The sequence below is a fragment of the Dasypus novemcinctus genome, chromosome 16, assembly GCF_030445035.2.
Source record: "Dasypus novemcinctus isolate mDasNov1 chromosome 16, mDasNov1.1.hap2, whole genome shotgun sequence".
NCBI classification, from domain to species: Eukaryota; Metazoa; Chordata; class Mammalia; order Cingulata; family Dasypodidae; genus Dasypus; species Dasypus novemcinctus.
The window spans coordinates 89512658-89530895 of NC_080688.1; the positions used below are offsets into that span (position 1 = coordinate 89512658).

The 18238-nt window shown below is 40.1% G+C and overlaps 1 protein-coding gene and 1 pseudogene across 1 annotated transcript; both read right to left on the reverse strand.

Annotated features, from left to right (window-relative positions):
• Positions 1 to 14598: 14598 nt before the first annotated feature.
• Positions 14599 to 16641, reverse strand: LOC101416055 (histone H2B type 2-E-like). The gene is made up of 2 exons (XM_071208398.1): positions 16521 to 16641; positions 14599 to 14954 (listed from the first exon to the last, which is right to left on the reverse strand). Exons 1-2 carry the CDS (start codon positions 16639 to 16641, stop codon positions 14599 to 14601), a joined length of 477 nt encoding a protein of 158 aa, XP_071064499.1.
• A 472-nt stretch (positions 16642 to 17113) lies between these two features.
• LOC111762302 (U6 spliceosomal RNA) lies at positions 17114 to 17213 on the reverse strand (annotated as a pseudogene).
• Positions 17214 to 18238: the final 1025 nt, after the last annotated feature.

The window sequence follows — 18238 nt, forward strand, 5'->3', positions numbered from 1 at the left end:
GTAGGAGAAGCGGGATGAAAAGGTAAGCGAGAGGATGGCAGAAGAGAGGACAGCGTATCTCGGCCTTAAGGAAGGTAATTCCAAAGAGAGAAAAATCCCATTCCATGGGGGTAAAAAGAATTTGAGTTTAGATAGAACGGCTTTTTTTTCCCCAAGAATAAAGATATGGCTCAAAGTTTCCATTTAATCCTAATTTCCCAGGTTATCCTTTGTTTAGCAAAGTGACAGAACACATTTGACCTAACTTGACTAATGAATCTAGGCAGCTCTTTTCAATAGCTTTGGAATAAAAAAAATAGGGCAAGATTTTTTTTTTTTCCACCTCACTACTTTGCTTTACTATTATTTTGGTTAAAAAGAAACCAGTATTGCACAAAGACTGAATGCCTATTTAGACTCTTTGGAAGCAGACAATAGTGGAAAATGAAACCTACTTTTAGGGAGACAGTTTAAAATTTTAGTCTTCCAGGTATAATTTAGGCATGCCGTTATGTAAAAATGCCTTCATGATTCACAGGGATTTTAGGAGCTGGTTGCCTTAGTGATTTTATTCATCTCTCTGATACTGTCTGGCAATTTGAAAGGTGCTTGGGCACACCTGCTGGCAGTTGTTAGTTTTAAACTGCAGGAAATTGAAAGCACGGTGCTTCCAGGACATTGAACTTAGAGTTCTTTTCCTATTTTGGCAAACAGTGCTGAAATAGTGTAAGTCATATCATTGTTAGATTTTTGCCTTAATATTTAGAGAAGCCGCACATGAAAATCAGCACTCTTACAGATAGCATTTTAGTTTCCTGGGCTGCACCAAGCAAATTCCATGAAATGGGGTGACTCAAACAATGGGAATTTAGCTTATGATTTGAAGCCATGAAAATGTCCAGATCAAGGCAGCATCAAGGTGCTGCTTTCTTCCTGAAGACCTGCTTGGGGCGATCCTGGGCTCTTCTATTGCAGGGCGAAGGACGTAGTGGCTTCTGTTGGTCTCTCCCTTCTCTTCCGGGCTTCATTGCCTTCGGCGTCTTGCTTCTGTGACTTTCTCTTTCTCTCTCTGTATTCATTCCTTTTCTAAAGGACTCCCGCAAGAGGATTAAGACCATCCTGAATGAGGTGGGCACAACTTAACTGAAGAAGCCTCATCGAAAGTCCTGCTCACAATGGGTCTACACCCACAGCAACAGTTTAGCTCATTGAACATGATCTTTTTTGGAATCCACAAAAACCTTCAGACTGTCACAGTGGGACCGGCAGACCATTCTCTGTTCACTGTTTCACCACACCTGGCCTGCAGCCTCCTAGCCCAGCTCTCTTCTCCCTCATCCATCTTCCTCTTGGAATTCCTTCAGAGATCCAAAAGTTCCTTAATCTATTTTACAGAGAAGTTTGGCTCCTCTCTGCCTCCAGGTTCAGTTGAGACCCATGTTACATTTCAAACTTAAGATATTTCATAAATCGAAGGGCCATTCTTGTAGTAAGATCTCAGGGAGCAATTGTAATTACACATTGCGTTCATACTTATGCATTGGGCAACATATCAACATAAGAAACAAATGTTTTCTATTAAAAATAAAGAGCTAAAATAAATTACTGTTAAGGTTAATATGGCCGATTTACATTCTTTTTTTTCGCAAACTATTACCTAACTCATCACTTCTAAAAATTTGTTCTAAGAACCTCTTATACTTTTGGAAATTTGGGGTACTCTGTATCATGCATGTGGTTTGACTTTAGTTTTCTCATTAATAAGAAGTGTGGGTGCACTATCTGACAGATTCATTTAAAAATGAAAAAGTTTTAGGTATAAATGTGAATATATTTTCAGGAGTAGACTCTGGCATTCAAAGTCATGATATAGCATGGGATGACTGGAAGAATACTGTAAAGTGTAATTGCAAAACTACAAAACATCAAGACAATTTATACTTGTTTTAGGTAAAACAATTCCTGACCATTGTGTGACTCTTGAATGCTTTTATTAATGTTGGTTTATCTATCCTGCTTTCTGAATGATTGACAAATTTGTCTGTAGCAATGCTCAATGAATTAGTTATGACTTGAATAATAATAGTTTTGTTGCTTTTCATGAGCTAAGCCTAGAAAATCCCATTTTTGAAAGCAATTGGTTATTAGAATATAATTATCACAGAGCTTTCAAGTTAAGTAGATTTTGTATGTTTCTTGCAACACACGTGTGCAGATACAATTTACTTATTCTTTAGGTATAAACAACAAGAGGGACTTAAATTTTCTGAATTTCACATGGGCCAAAGAGGGGGATTTTTGACAATTACAACAATTTGTTTGCATGAGGTAATGAAGGTATTGTTGAATTTTTACAGCTCTTTCCCCTCACAATACCAGGTGAAAATTAGAAAGAAAAAGAAAAGAACTTTTCTGGAATCCTGGCTTCATCATTCATGTTCAACAGTGAATACTGAAATTTATTATACTGTGACATACTCTATTTCTCTAAGAAAGTGTTGGGGATTGAATCATGTACCCCACAAAAGACAAGCTCAAATCTTAATGCTAGTTCCTGCAGGTGTGACCCCATTTGTAAATAGGACCTTTGAAAAGGTCATTATTATTTGAGGTGTGGCCAAAGGAGGCAGGGGGTCCTAATTGTATGATTGGAGCCCATCAGAGGAAACCACAGGACGAACAGAGAAATCAGAGGAAGTCAGAGAGGAGAGGGCAAAGCATGTGAGAGAGGACGGTCCTGGGAGGACGCGCAACCTTGCTCATGCCTTGACCTTGGTCCTCTGCCTTCAAAACTGAGACAATAAATTCTGATTTAAGCCAACTCATTATATGGTATTTTCCATAGAATCCCTGGCAAACTAAGAAAGAAACAGGAAAAAATGCCTAATGGATTTGGCATGAAGATAATGAAAATAACCTTCATTTTTCTGTCATATAAGGGCCAAAACAGATGTTCTTGATTAGGAAGGAGCTTTCCTCTAGGAAGTAATTTGGGAACTCAGACCCTTTCCCTTTTGGCTTCATGGTCTCCAGCGAAGTTACCATATTTGTCTTCAGTACCACTGGAAGACGAAAGAGAAGAAAGGCGCATGATGCCATCACAGCCCAAGGCACACCACTGCTGCTGGAGGCCTCAGATCCCAGAGTTAAGAGCTGTGTGACTGCCCCCACCTATTTGCAAGAGCAGCTGGAAACTGTAACCCAAGCTTGGGTTGCTGGTACTTAGCAACAAAACCATATAGCTTAGCAGAACCATTAATTTTTTTTTTAAGACAAATGAAATGTGAACCTTAAAAATTTTAACTTGATATTCTATTAAAAATGAAATAACAAGCAAAAGAGCATTTGCATTAAGAATCAATCGACATGACTCTTTTTTGTGTTTATCAGTAGGTATACAAAGAAAAAAAACAAAACATGCAAGGCAGTTTGGCATCAGAAGATACTTCCCTAAATATTACTATTCACAAATTTTTGCAAAAATTATTAGGGGTAAATAAGGCATCCGAAAGAAAGTTGTGATAAAATGTGAATTATGACTCTTAATAAAGAACACTGAGAAGTTTTCAGGGAAAGATGTCTGCCTTTAATGTGGTAATGAATATACAAAATGCTACTAAAGGAATCGTGTGATCCCTGGAAAAGAGCCACAAGCTTTAGGACAGAAAGTCTCTCAAGAATTGTATGGTATCTGAGATTTTACCCCACTTGCAAGTTAACAAGTCAGCCTGCCATGGTTTTATGTATGCCAGCAGAAGGCATAAGATTCCTGGGTCAAAAACAAGGAATTTATTAAGTAATAGCAGTAGCAAGTGGAATATTTTCTCACAGCAGTTCTCTGAACCCCAGTTCTCCTTGGGAGATGTAAAAAAGGCAAGGTGTCCATCATATACAACGAGTTGTGTTGTGGAACAGGAACCTGTACTTGAAGGACCTGGATCTTTTATAATGGGTGGTAGGCATGCCTACCCTTTGCTTCTAAAGGAGACATTATTTTATGATGCTTTAAAGTAAGCATATCTACCCTTTCTCCGCCAGAGGGAGAACATGTCTCTGTGTTCTAAAACTGTTAACTGTATAAAAATTCTTGCTAGCATAGTCCATCATAGATGCTGTCAGTGCTGCTGCTCACAAGACATGGAAAAGTGGGGAATGCCCTGGAGACTTTTTCCCCCAACAGGACCATTTTAATTGGAGAAAAATTCATATTCCTTTTTATTTTAAAATTTAATCCAAGATGAGAAAGAAGAAAATACAGATATGGAAGCTGGGGTTTTTCTTCTAAGGTGTTGTATTTGCTGGGCAATAAATAAAGGATAGAATCAAGAAGGTTAATGTAATTTTATTTAAACTTGGTTCTTATCCATTTATTCATTCTTTTCTTCATTATTCCAAAGACTATTTATACTATATACCAGGCACTCTTGTAGACCCTTGGTTTACAACAGTGAACAATATATTTAAAGATCTTTTCTCTCAAGAAGATGAAATTCTGCTTAGGGGAGATATACAACAGACATACATGTACACAAAACAAAAGAAAGCGGTAAATCAAACCATAGGTTAAAAGTGGATAAGTGCTGTATAAAAAATTATCAGTAAGGGGGTTGTGGGAAGATGGCATTGGAACAGCAGTCAGGGCCCAATTCTCTCACAAAAACAACAGAGAAAAAAACCCAAAACTGTCCAAGGGGCCTGAGTTGCTACACAATTTTCAGGAGGGTGAGAGGCAGAGAGACAAAAACCCAAAATACTAGAAAGGGCTTTCCTCCCTTACCCCCAAGATATTACACTGGAGTAAAACCACCGGTTCACTGTAGCTAACTGAGAGGGAAACAGACATCTTCCTATCTGTTAGCTGTTTCAAGGGAAAAGGGAAGGGGAGTTTTGGGAATTTTCTTCACCAAGTTTGGCCTGCAGCACCTGCTTTGAATCTCTGCTCTGGAGATTTGACAAAGAACACAGGAAAGCTGAGACTGAAACACCTCCATGGAAAGGGGCGCCAACTAGTGCCATCTGCTGACCTATCTGGAAATTGCATGGACAAAAACTGCTTTTGGTTCTCTCCATATTCTAAATCCTAGGAGAAAATCTGTGCCCCATTAGTGAGTCCCTGGCCCATTTTGGCAACTTAAGAGGGAAACTTTAAAGACAGAATAAGTTGAATCAAATATCAAAGAAGAGCTATGGAAAAAAAAAACAACAAAAACAGAAAAGGGAGAAATTGCCCATTAGAGCAAATTCACCAACATATTCAGATGCCTAGACATCAGTAAAAAATTACAAGCCAAAGTAGGAAACAGCACGGCCAAAGAAACAAACCAAATATCCTGAAAAGATACAGAATTTAAGACTAATAATCAGTGATTATCACATAACACTCCTAAATCAACGCAAAGAACTTTTAAAAAATATGACTAAAGAGATAAAGATATTAAGAAGATACTGAATGAGCATAAATAACAATTTGAAAGCCAGCAAAGAAAAGTAACCAACTTATAGGGATGAAAATCACAATGGGTGAGATGAAAAATATATTAGTGGCACATAAGAGCAGATCTGAATTGTTGAAGACAGAATTAGTGATTTTGAGATGGAATATCTGAACAGGAAAAAAACAGGAGAAGAAAATGGAAAAAATGGAACAAAGTCATAGGGATCAAATGACAATACAGAATGCACAAACATTCACATTATCAGTGTCCCAGAAGAAGAAAATGGAAAAAGGGCAGAAAGAATATATGAGGAAATAATGACTGAAAACTTTCCAACCCTTATGAAAGACATAAATATCATTGTCCAATAAGGACAATGCATTCCAAACAGAATAAAACTGAATAGACGTACACTGAGACACCTACTATTCAGAATGACAAATATCAGAGATAAAGAGAGGATTCTAAAAACAACAAGAGAAAAGCAAAGCATCACATATGAGGGAAACTCCATATGATTAAGGGCCAACCTCTCATTGGAAACCATGGAGGCAAGAAGAAAGTGTTCTGATGAATTTAAGATATGGAAAGAGAAAAAGTGCCAGCCAGGAATTCTACATTCAGCAAAACTGTCCTTCAAAAATGAGGGTACGTTCAAAGGATTCACAGACAAACAAAAATGATAGAATATGATACCAAACGACCAGATTTACAAAATATACTAAAAGGAATTGATGCAGCCTAAGGGGAATAAACAAGGGCTAGAGATTTGGAGAAGAGTATAGAAATGAAGATTATTAGGAAAGGTAAATTCAAGGGCAAAAAAAAAAAAGGCAATAAAATGATATGACAACAGAGAGCCAAAGGACAAAATAGATGAAGTATGTAACACATTGAATAATAATGGCTTGAACTCCCCAATCAAAAAACATAGACTGATAGAATGGATGAAAAAAAAAAATAGCTGTCTCTACATTGTCTACAAGAGACTCACCTCAGATGTAAGGACACAACCAAGTTAAACATGAAAGGTTGGAAAAATATACGCCATGCAAATAGTAACTAAAAAAGAGCTGAGTAACGATATCAATATCAGACAAAATAGAGACCAAAGGCACAACTGTTATAAAGGATGAAGGTCATTACATATTAATAAAAAGGGCAATTCACCAAGAAGATATAACTGTACTAAATATTTATGGACCTAACCTGAGTGCTTCAAGATACATGAGGCACATACTGTCAAAACTGAAGAGAGAAAGAGATGTCTTCAGTACACCACTCTCAGTATTGGATAGAACATCTACACAGAGGATAAATAAAGAAGTGGAGAACTTGAATAATATGACAAATGAACTAGACCTAGCAGACATCTATAAAGCACTGCACCTCAAAACAGCAGGATTTTCATTCTTTTCAAGTGCTCATGGATCCTTCTCCAAAATAGACCATATGTTCTGTCACAATACACGTCTCAATAAATTTGAAAAGCTTGAAATTATACAAAACACTTTCTCCAGTCAAAATGGAATGACATTAGAAATTAATAATGAATAGTAAAAAGGAAATTCATAAATATATGGAGATTAAACAACATACTCATAAATAATCAGTGTGCCAAAGAAGAAAATGCAAAGGAATTCAGCAAATATCTTGAGACAAATGAAAATGAGAACACAACATATCAAAACCTAGGGTATACAGCAAAGGCAGTGCTGTGAGGGAAATTTATAGACCTCAATGCTTATTTAAAAAGAAGAAAGAGCTAAATTTGAAGATCTAACTGAACACCGGGAGGAACAAGGAAAAGAACAGCAAACTAATCCCAAACGAGGCTAAAGGAAAGAAACAGTAAAGATCAGAGCAGAAATAAATGAAATAGAGAACCAAAAAACAATAAAGAGAATCAACAAATCCAAAAGTTGGTTCTTTGAGAAGATCAACAAAATTGACAAACTCTTAGCTAGACTGACAAAGAAAAAAGGAGAGAAGATGCAAATAAATAAAATTAGAAATGAGAGGGCAGATATTATGACTGACCCCACAGAAATAAGGCATCATAAGAGAATACTATGAACAATTATATGCCAAAAACTAGAAAATATAGATGACATGGAAAAATTCCTAGAAACACATGAACCACCTACACTAACCCTAGAAGAAATAGAAGACCTCAACAAACCAATCACAAGTGAAGAGTTTGAAACCATCATCAAAAACCTCCCAAAAATGAAAAGCCCAGAACCAAGTGGCTGCACAGGTGAATTCTACCAATCATTCAAAGATGATTGAATACCAATCTTGCTCAAGGTCTTCCAAAAAATTGAGCAGGAAAGAACACTACATTCTATGAAGTCAACATCATCCTAGTAGCAAAACCAGATAAAGACAATAAAAAACAAAAAAAATACATACCAATATCTCTATCAATATACATGCAAAAATTATCAACAAAATACTTGCAAACAGAATTCAAAAACAGATTAAAAGAATTATACACCACGATCAAGTGGGTTTTATCCCAGGTAGGCAAAAGTGGTTCAACACAAGAAAATCAATTAATATAATAAACCACATTGATAAACTGAAGAATGAAAATCATATGATCCTCTCAAATGATGCAAAAAAGGAATTTGACAAAATACAGCACCTTTTCTTGATAAAAACACTCCAAAAGTTGAAAATAGAAGGCAGTTTTCTCAATATGGCAAAGTGCGTATATGAAAAGCCTATAGCTAGCACAGTACTCAGTGGTGAAAGGCCAAAGATTTTCGCACTGAGATCAGGAAAAAGACAAGGATGCCCACTGTCATCACTGTTATTCAATATTGTGCTAGTGTTCTAGCTAGCGCATCTAGGCTAGATAAAGAAATAAAAGGCAGTAGTAAATAGGAAAGGAAGAAGTGAAAGTTGCACTATTTGCTGATGATATAATCCTATATTTAGAAAATCCTGAAAAATCCACAACAAAGCTCCTAGAATTAATAGATGAGTTCAGCAAAGTGCTGATGTATTAGTCAGCCAAAGGGGTGCTGATGCAAAATACCAAAATTGGTTTGTTTTTATAAAGGATATTTATTTGGAGTAGAAGTTTACAGATACCAGGCCGTAAAGCATAAGTCTATTTTCACATGTTAGAGCAAGATGGCTGCTGACATCTGCAAGGGTTCAGGCTTCCTGGGTTCCTACCTTCCAGAGTCTTGCTTCTATCTAGGTTTAAGGTTCCTCTCTTCCCAGGACTTGCTTTTTCCTGGGCTCAGGGTTTCTCTCTTCTTGGGCTTGCATCTGTTTCCTCTGTGAGCTTACTTCCTGGCGCACCAACTTAAGGCTTCAGCATCAAACTCCAACATCAAAACTCCAACATCAAAAACCCTTAACTCTGTCCTTTGTCATGCCTTTTATCTGTAAGACTCACCAAAGTCTGGGGACTCAATGCCCTACTGGCAGAAGAGGTTTACATAATTACTTAATCAAGTAAACCTATGAATCCAAATAATCTAATATGCCCAGAGGAAAAGATCAGTTTACAAACATAATCCAATATTTCTTTTTGGAATTCATCAGTAATATCACATTGCTACACTGCGCATTTAAAACTGTGTTTACAAAATATAAATATAAATATAAATATACAGAAAGAAGGGAAAAAATAGTTGCTATTGAGATTGAGAAGTGATGAGTTTTGTTCTTTTGTTTAATATTATTATTTGAATAATGGAAGTGCTCTAAGAATGATTGAAGTGATGAATGCACAAGTATGTGATTACACCAAATACCATTAATTTTACACTTCAGATGGATTTATTCTTAATTGATATGTACTAATAAAATTGATTTGTTAAAAAATAAAAAATAAATGTGACACAGAACATAAAGTGAGAACATGTTATTGGAAAAACAGCATTAATAGACTTGCTCAATGCAGGGTTAAAACAAAACTTCCATTTTTAAAATACACAATATCTGTGAAATGTAATAAAATGAAGCACAATAAAATGAGATATATCTTTATTCACAATTACAAAAGGTAGAATCAACCCAAGTGTCCGTCAACAGATGAACAGGTAAGCAAAATGTTTCATGTGTACCATTTGTGTGTACACACACACACACACACATACATACATACTCACTGGAATATTATTCAGTCTTTAAAAGTAATGAATGATGGATGCAATTCTCCCGCTTCCATGTGGAATCTAAGCCCCCTCTTGATGTAGAAGGCGACTGGACATAACCATTCCAGGGTCCACAGGATGGAGGAATAGAGTATGGATTAGAGTGGACTTACTGGTGTTCTGCTGGGAAACTATTGTGATTAATAGGGGAAGAAATTGTAGTAGTGATGTGGAGATTGTGGCCACAGTGGCTGCTGATGGTAGGAAGATGGAAGAAGGGATATGGTGTGGGGGCATTTTCAGGATTTGGAGTTGTCCTGGGTGGTGCAGGGACGGATGCTGGACATTGTGTGTCCTGCCATGGCCCACTGGGTGAACTGGGGGAGAGTGTGGGCTGCAGTGTGGACCACTGTCCATGTGGTGCAGCGGTGCTCCAGAATGTATTCGCCAGGTGCAGTGGATGTGCCGCAATGAGGGAAGAGGTTGTTGATATGCAAGGGGTGGGGTGGGTGGGGTGGGGAGTATATGAGGACCTCATATTTTTTTAATGTAACATTTAAAAGAAAATAAAGAAGAGAAGAAATAGTACATTAAAAAAAAGTAACGAAGTGTTCTGATACCTGCACCAACATGGATGAAACTTGACAACATCACATTGAATGAAATAAACCATAAATAAAAGGACAAATATTCTAAGATCTCACTAATATGAAGTAATTTGTATGAGTAAATACATAGAATCAGAAACTAGAATACAGGTTACCAGGGGCTGAAGTGGTGTAGGAAGTGGGAGTTAATGCTTAATTGGTATAGAGTTTCTGTCTGGCGTGTTAGAAAAGTATGTTAACAAATGGTGGTGATTGTAGCATAACATTGTACATGTAATTAATACCATGGAGTTATATATTCATATGTGGCTAAAAAGGGAGATTCCAGGTTGTATATATGTTACTAAAATAACTTTTAAAATCAAAATTATATAATTTATATAATTTCAGACATAATTAGTTAAGGTAAGAGGAGGTCAAACTGGATTAGGGTGGATCCTAAATCTACTGTGACTGTTGTACTTATAAGAAGAGGGAATTATATTATATATAATATAAATTATATAATAAAATAAGAGAAATCAGGAGTGTGTGGAGAGGGTCGTTGGGTTTGAGTAATTAAAATACTAGCTTTTGAGTAAAGATCTGAAGGACTTAAGAGCCAGCTATGCAGACACTTCTGGAGGAAGAATCTACACATGCAGGAATTAAGCTGGCAGACGTCAGGAGGTGGAAGCATGCCGCAAGTATTTGAAGAGCATAAGAGGACCTCTGTGGCTTTTAGTAGAGTGACCCAGGGAGGGAGAGGTAGGAGATGAGGGTGGAGAGAAAATGGAAAGTCAGATGATGTCAGCTCTTTGGAAGCTATTGTGAGAACTTTGGTTTTCCCACGAGAGGAAAAGGAGTGATTGCAAGTTTTGAGCAGATAAATGACACATTTAAACTGTATTTAAAAAGATCCACCTCTCTGGCAGCTGCAGTGTGAATAGTTTGGGTTTGGGAGTTAAGCGATTGGGAAGATCCTGCAGTAATTCAAGTGAGAGATAATGGTTTAGGTGAAGGAGAGAGCTGTGGTGGTGATGAAAAATGTTCACATAATGTACATATTTGGAGGTAAAGTAGACTGATTTTATGTGGGGTATGAGAGGAAAGGGGTATGAATTAAGTATGACTCTAAAGTTTTGATCTGAACAATTAGAATGCTGCAGTTCTCATAAACTAAGATGAGTTGAAAACACAGATCTGACCTCTGGCTTAGGTTTCTAGGGCTTCCATAACAAAGCGCTACAAACTGGATGGCTTAAGACCATAGTTCTGGAGGCTAGATATTAGAAATTAAAGCGGTAGGGCTGCCATGTGCCCTCCTGAGTCTCTAGGGGAGGATGCTTCCCCTTCTCCCAGCTTCTGGTGGCCCCAGGCCCTCCTTGGCTGTGGCTGTAGCACTCCAGGTTCTGCCTCCATTTTCCTCTGCATCTGTATCTGTGCTTCCATGTCCACGTTTCCCTCTTCTTATAAGGACAACAGTCACAGTAGATTTAGGATCCACCCTAATCCAGTTTGACCTCCTCTTACCTTAACTAATTATGTCTGAAAAGACCCTATTTCCTAGTAAGGACATATTCTGAGGTCTTGGAAGGACATAAATTTTGGGGTGGGGAGTGTTATTGAAGCCAATACAAAAGTCATTTATCTAGAGATGATATGTAAAGCCACAAGAAAACATGAGATCCCTAAAGGGTGGAAAGAAAATAGAAAAGCTCAACCCTAGGTACTCACAAGCAAAATATTCAGAAGACAAGAAGTATCAAAAGAGACTGAGGAGATCCATGAGATAGCAAAATACAAACAAAATGTGTGGTGTCCTGCATGCAACTGAAGAGAGTAGGTCAAGAAAGTGGGGGCATTCAACTGTGCCAAATGTTGCTAATAGGCCCAGGAACTTAAGTATGAGAATTGTGGATTTTACAATATGGAAGCCACGGTATTGGTGACAAGCACAGCTCTGGGGTATGCTGAAGGGAGAAATCTGATTGGATTGGGTTTAGAAGAAAACAAGAAAAGAATTGGAATCAACACCTATAGACTCCTGTTTTGAGGAGTTTTGCCACAAAGGGAGCAAAGAAATGGGGTGGTCGCTGAGAGAAGAAGTGAAGGCCAAAAAACATTAAGATGAGAATGGGTGAACAGAAGTGATTACGTAGAAAGTGGAGAATTGTTGGGAGTAATATCCCATGCCCATGAGAGGTGATAAAAATCTAGTGCATAGATGGAGGGATGGTGTCACATGGGATCATGGTTAGTTCATTTATGTGAACAAGCAGGAAAGAAAGTAAGTATGTGGGTGAAGATGCCTGAAAGAGGATAGATGTGGTAGTGGGAGTCTGAAAAAGATCTGTTCTGAAAATCAATTCTTTTTTCAGTGAAGTAGAAAATTGAGATTAAAAATGGAGAAAGTGGTGTTGGAAGTTGGGGGAGGGAGGAACAGAGAATGGGGCAGTGCTAGACCAGGGGTATCTAGTACAGTTGCCATGAACTTTGAGAAGCATTTGAAATTCCCATTATGAATTTAAAGGGTGAGTCCATTTATCATGGTTCTATATATTTCTTCTGTCACATCACTGTCCAAATGGAAGCAAGGAGTTGGTGTATTTAACTCAGGTTGTACTTTGTTTTCATGTGAATACAATAAAACAGGAGAGAACCAGGGAGTTGGAGTGTATGCAAGGAAGTAGTTATAAGTTGTCAATCTGGGTGGTTAAGGAAAGGTCTTGGAGCATGTAGGGTCAACTAGATTGAAGAGCCTGGTGGGGTTGGAAGGTTGTTGGGACGTGTATTCTATAAGCCAAATGGGTGCTAGAATGTGTAGGCTTTTATAAAAATATGTATTTGGGGTAGAAACTTATAGTCACAAGGCCATATAGTCACAAGACCATAAAGTGTAAATTACTTCCCTCACCAAAGTCTGTTGCCTCATGTTGGAGCAAGATGGCTGCCAGTCTCTGGGAGGGTTCAGCCTTCCTCTTCCTCCTAAGGTTCCATGGCCCCAACCCCTTCCTTTCTCAGCTGAGGTTAGCATAAGGCTCTTCCCTCTCCCTGGGGCTTGTTTCTTTCTGGGCTTTCTCAGTTCTTTGGGGCTCTGGTTTCTTCAGACTTAGCTCTCTACTGGAGGCTCCAGTGTCCAAAACTCTCTCCTCTGCCATTGTTTTCTCAGTGAACCTCCTCCCGCCAAGGAGGTGGGGACTCAGTCCTACTGACCAGGCTGAATGACAGCCCTAACCATACCTTAATCAAGCAAAAGTGAAACCTCTGAATTTAACACAATCTAAAATGCCCAGAGAAACAGACCAGTTTACAAACACAATCCAATATCTATTTTTGGAATTCATAAACAATGCCAAGCTGCCACAGGGCTGCGGTGAGCTGGAGGAGTGGGAGTGGTCAGGGAACGAGAAGCGCCAGAGGTGCTGCTCTGGTTGGTGATGGCAAAGCTGCAAAGCCATGGAATGGCCGTGGAGTGAGTGCCTGAGGGAGCAGGTCAGGACTGTGGGCACAGAGGACCACAGATCACCTGAGGCTAGGCAGCGGGAAAGACGCGTACATAAATATCCAAGTCACCACCTGTGTAAGAGAGGAACATTTTGGGCAGAGGCAATGGATTGGGAGCAAAAAATATCCAGAAGCGAGGGAGACTCCCAAGGGGCTATGCAGATGACAGCAACCTTGAGGGACAGGGGTGGGCAGAACTTGACGAGGTGTGACCCAACCTGAAGGTTTTCAGGAAGGAGGAGGGGGGGATGCTCTAAAAGCAGTGAGGAGAAAGGAGCCCACTCCTGAATCTGGTGGAAGGGGCTGGAGGGGGAGTGTAGAAGAGTCACCCCTCAAAGGGGTGAGTCCTCAGCAGGGGCCCCTAAAGCTCAGAGGTAGATCTGCAGGGAGGTAAGGATTTTGGTCATTTGACTGATGATGGGCTGGGAATTCTAGAGGACCAGGCGTAGTATTTGGGGGCTGGGAGGAGTATAGCCACATACAGTGACACGGCAACATAAGTAATCATTCCTAGAATATTAACTTTATTTGCCAATTGTGTAATTGAGGCATTTGATACTAAAGCAGGCCACTGCAATGAAAAAAAAATGAGAGGAGTAAGAAAGAAACTAACTTGTTCCTGGATGGCTGCACTTAGTAGCTATTATCCTAGTCCTGAACCTGACGCTACATTTCGACTGTCAGTTATATTATCCATTCAGCGATATTTATTGAGCGGGTACTACATACCAGGGCCTGAGTATAGATTGACCACACAATAGCTAACAATTTTTCTTTATTTTCAAACATCAATTTATTAGACCAAATTATAACCTGTGCACCAACTAAGAAGCATTCCCGAAGGTTTAGATTAAAACTGCTTTTGCGATTAGAGAAGGAGAAAATGAATGTCAGTTCTCTTTGGATGGAGTAGATGGCTCTGAAAAGTCTTTGATGTCTGGGTCAGCCGACTTGCTCACTGGAAGTGAGATCTCACTTGGCACTGGTGTACTTGGTGACGGCCTTGGAGCCCTCGGACGCGGGGTGCTTGGCCAGCTCCCCGGGAAGCAGCAGGTGCATGGCCATCTGGCTCTCCCTGGATGTGAGGGTTGAGCACTTGTTGTAACTCACCACGAGTGATGCCTTGCCCACGATGTCATTGATGAAGGAGTTCATGATGCCCATGGCCTTGGAGAAGATGCAGGTGTCGGGGTGCACCTGCTTCAGCACCCTGCACACACAGATGGAGTAACTCCCTGAGCACACACGCTTGCGCTTCTTGCAGTCCTTCTGCGCCTTGCTCACTGCCTTCTTGGAGCCCTTCTGGAGGGCAGGGACCTGGGTGGGTGCTGGAGCAGGGGCGGGACCAGGGTCTGGGAGGACTCCGGTAGTTCAAACATGACCACGAGTAAACGTGGAAATGTTTGAAAGAATAAGCGGAGGACTCTGCGCCCTCTTTATATAGAGCTTGTTATGCAAATGAAGTGATGAGTAGTCAGTGTCTGATTGGTGAATTCCGGATGAGATCACATATTACCTTTGTCCAATCAAAACAAGTGTATTTCAAGCCTAAGATTAAGTAGAAGCGTTTCATTTTCACACCCAGCTCTAGCGCTGCTAATTTTTTTTTTTTAAGATTTATTTTTTATTTATTTCTCCCCCCACTTGTCTGCTCTCTGTATCCATTCACTGCATGTTCTTCTTTGTCCGCTTCTGTTGTTGTCAGTGGCACCTGGAATCTGTGTTTCTTTTTGTTGCGTCATCTTGCTGCGTTAACGCTCCGTGTGTGCAGCACCATTCCTGGGCAGGCTGCACTTTCTTCTGCGCTGGGCAGCTCTCCATATGGGGCTCACTCCTTGCGCGTGGGGCTCTCCTAGGCGGGGACACCCCTGCGTGGCAGGGCACTCCTTGCACGCATCAGCACTGCGCATGGGCCAGCTCCACACGGGTCAAGGAGGCCCGGGGTTTGAACCGCAGACCTCCCATGTGGTAGACGGACGCCCCAACCACTGGGCCAAGTCCATTTCCCAGGTGTGCTAATTTAATCAGTGTATTTTATGCCAGTGTCTGGACTCGCAAGCAAGGCCAAGGCCAGTTCATCCCACGGCACCGCCTGCTCCACAGGGCAGCGGGCTGGGCCGGGCCAGGTGGGCTTGGCGGTGCCAGATCTGGTGCAGGGACCCTGCAGCTGGCCCTCCGTAGGGACGAGGACCAGCCAGCCCCAGAAAGGTCACATTGGGGGCAGCGTCCTGACCAACTTCCAGACCCGCTGCTGTAGCCAAGCCAGGCCTTGGCCCATTCAGAGTCACCTATCTCTTCTTGGGAAGGCCTGTGCCCCTGGGCTCGCCTTTGTCAGCGCCTACCGGGAAAAGCAAGTCACTATGGAACCGCAGTTGGTAAACTGTAAAAGCATCTGAGCCTCTTTGGGGGTTTCTGGTCCCTTCCTAGGAGTTTCGTGATCACGCTACGCCCTTGGTGTCAAGGAAGAATCTTACAAGGAAAAAAGCAGAACGCGATGACAATTTGCAAAGTTTCCCAAATGACCTCCGGAGTGCGGGCAAAGCATGTCTGCCTTCATTTCAGTTTGGCAAGAGAAAAATTAAGAGCCAGCATGAGGCCTGTACTCCAGGTGCTGTCCCAATGTGCGGTTGCTCCCGTGCAATGCTGTCGATTCAAGGTTAAGAACTCCAGTCCTAACGACACAGCCAACCCCCAAACCCTGCCAATTCTAAATGCACCCAATACCGTGTGCCTCTCCCACCCCACCTGTCCTTCACCTGCATGCGCGCTCGGCAGGGCTCTGAGGACTGGCGTATAAGCTCAAGAATAAAACTTGGCCAATCAGAATGTGGTGGGGATTTTAAATGAAAGCTTCCTTCATGGGGTGATGAAGGTTGTGAGCAATTCACACTCACGGCAGTTCCATCCAGCCCGGAACTGCTCTGGCCGTACTTTGGGGATAAGTCCTTGCTTCCAACTCTCCAGGCCGGTGTCACTTTGAAGGAAGCCAGGCGACGTGTTATAATGTAAAACCATATTCAGGTGAAAACTTAAAGTCCACGGACAGGCACAAAAACAGGGCAGCATCGGAATAAGCTAAAGTATAAAAACTTAACTAATTATTTGAATGGAGTTAGATGGGGAAATGTTCGCTTGCATATTATGAGAAAATTTAAAACTAAATTACAACCTTTGCACCACCTAAGAAACATCTGCCCACGGTTTAGATGAAAACTGCATTTAAGGAAGGAGAAAACAAGTGAACTGAACAGCAGTGGACACAAAATTATTGCGTGGGTAGAGTTAATAGCACTATCATAAAATGTGCTTTCATGAAATCAACGTTTATTTACCACATATCTGTAAACCTACAACACCTCATAAAAGCTAATAAGGAAATACTGTCAGGAATTAGTTGCCAATAATTCTAAACTCAGACGGAAAAAACAAACTAACCAACAAACCTGTAGAGAGAGCGGAAAGTCTGGTACAGGGTGCATCTTTTTTTTAAAATACAGAACGTTTCAGGAATTTGCGTGTCACCCTTGGGCAGGGGCCCTGCTAATCTCGGTATCATTCCGATTTCAGTGCACACGTGCTCCCCAAGTGAGCGCAATTTGTTCAACTTGAAGCCAGCACCCATTTAGCCTCTGAGGAAGGCGTTAGAAGATGGCTCTAGAGCCCTTGGGATGCTTACATCCAGCCTCTTGTGCTTGGATTGTCTCTGCTTGAGTGGATACTTGTGGTTTATGGGTGGGTATTGTGCTTCCCAGTTCAGGAAGGGAGCCTCCAGCGTTTGGGAGACTCTGAGAGAGCAGCAGTAACTAGCCGGCGCATGTTGCCTCAAAACTCTTAAAGCAGCTTCTCATCAGGTTCATGCAAGTGTTCAAGCAAGATATTGGTTGTAAAATGTGGGAATGTTTTAAAATAAGTATTCTCAATGCCATGTAAAGAGCATTTTCATACGTGGCTGCAAAGACTATCAATTGGTTACAATTCTCAAAACAAAATTGCTCAGTTCAGCTCTAATATCCTTTTATTAAGCACAATCTTGTGCCAAATTCTGTGCTGGGATCTAAGGGAAATGGTCTTTTCCTAGAGAAGTTTTCAGGATTTTGAAAAATTACACAGAAATATGGTTCAAGAGGTTTAAAGATAGCTGTATTTTCTGACTTGGTAAGTCCATATCTAGGTTGATAAAAATATGTGCTACATACATATACAATATTTTCATCCCAGTTATATCCAAAAATTAAAATTTGTTCATAGCAGAAAAGAATTGTTTTATTAATAGTATATTTTGCTAAATCTATGAAAAAATATAAGCTTTTAAAAATTACATTTCAATGGAAGTTAATGGGAATGGGAATATTTATAATAAAATTTTGGCCAAAAAACAGATTGACATGTATGGTTTCAGTATTAATTAAATTTATGGCAATATATATACAGACAAAATTAAAAACATAAATCTACGAATATTTTAGCAGTTGTTATATTTAGATCTTTTGGTGTTTTTATCTATACTTTTCCCTTAAACAAAAAAACTCTACCATTGTCATAGCTAGTTTTACCATTAGAAGAAAACACACATTTATAAACCACTCATCTATAAAAATGAGGAAATGAATTT

Excerpts from the sequence above, each read along its gene's own strand:
- LOC101416055 (XM_071208398.1), bottom strand. The coding sequence starts at position 16,641 with ATGGTTTTACATTATAACACGTCGCCTGGCTTCCTTCAAAGTGACACC. Across the intron at positions 14,955-16,520 it reads CCGGGCTGGATGGAACTGCC|CACCCACCCAGGTCCCTGCC; the intron begins GTGAGTGTGAAT and ends CCCCTGCTCCAG.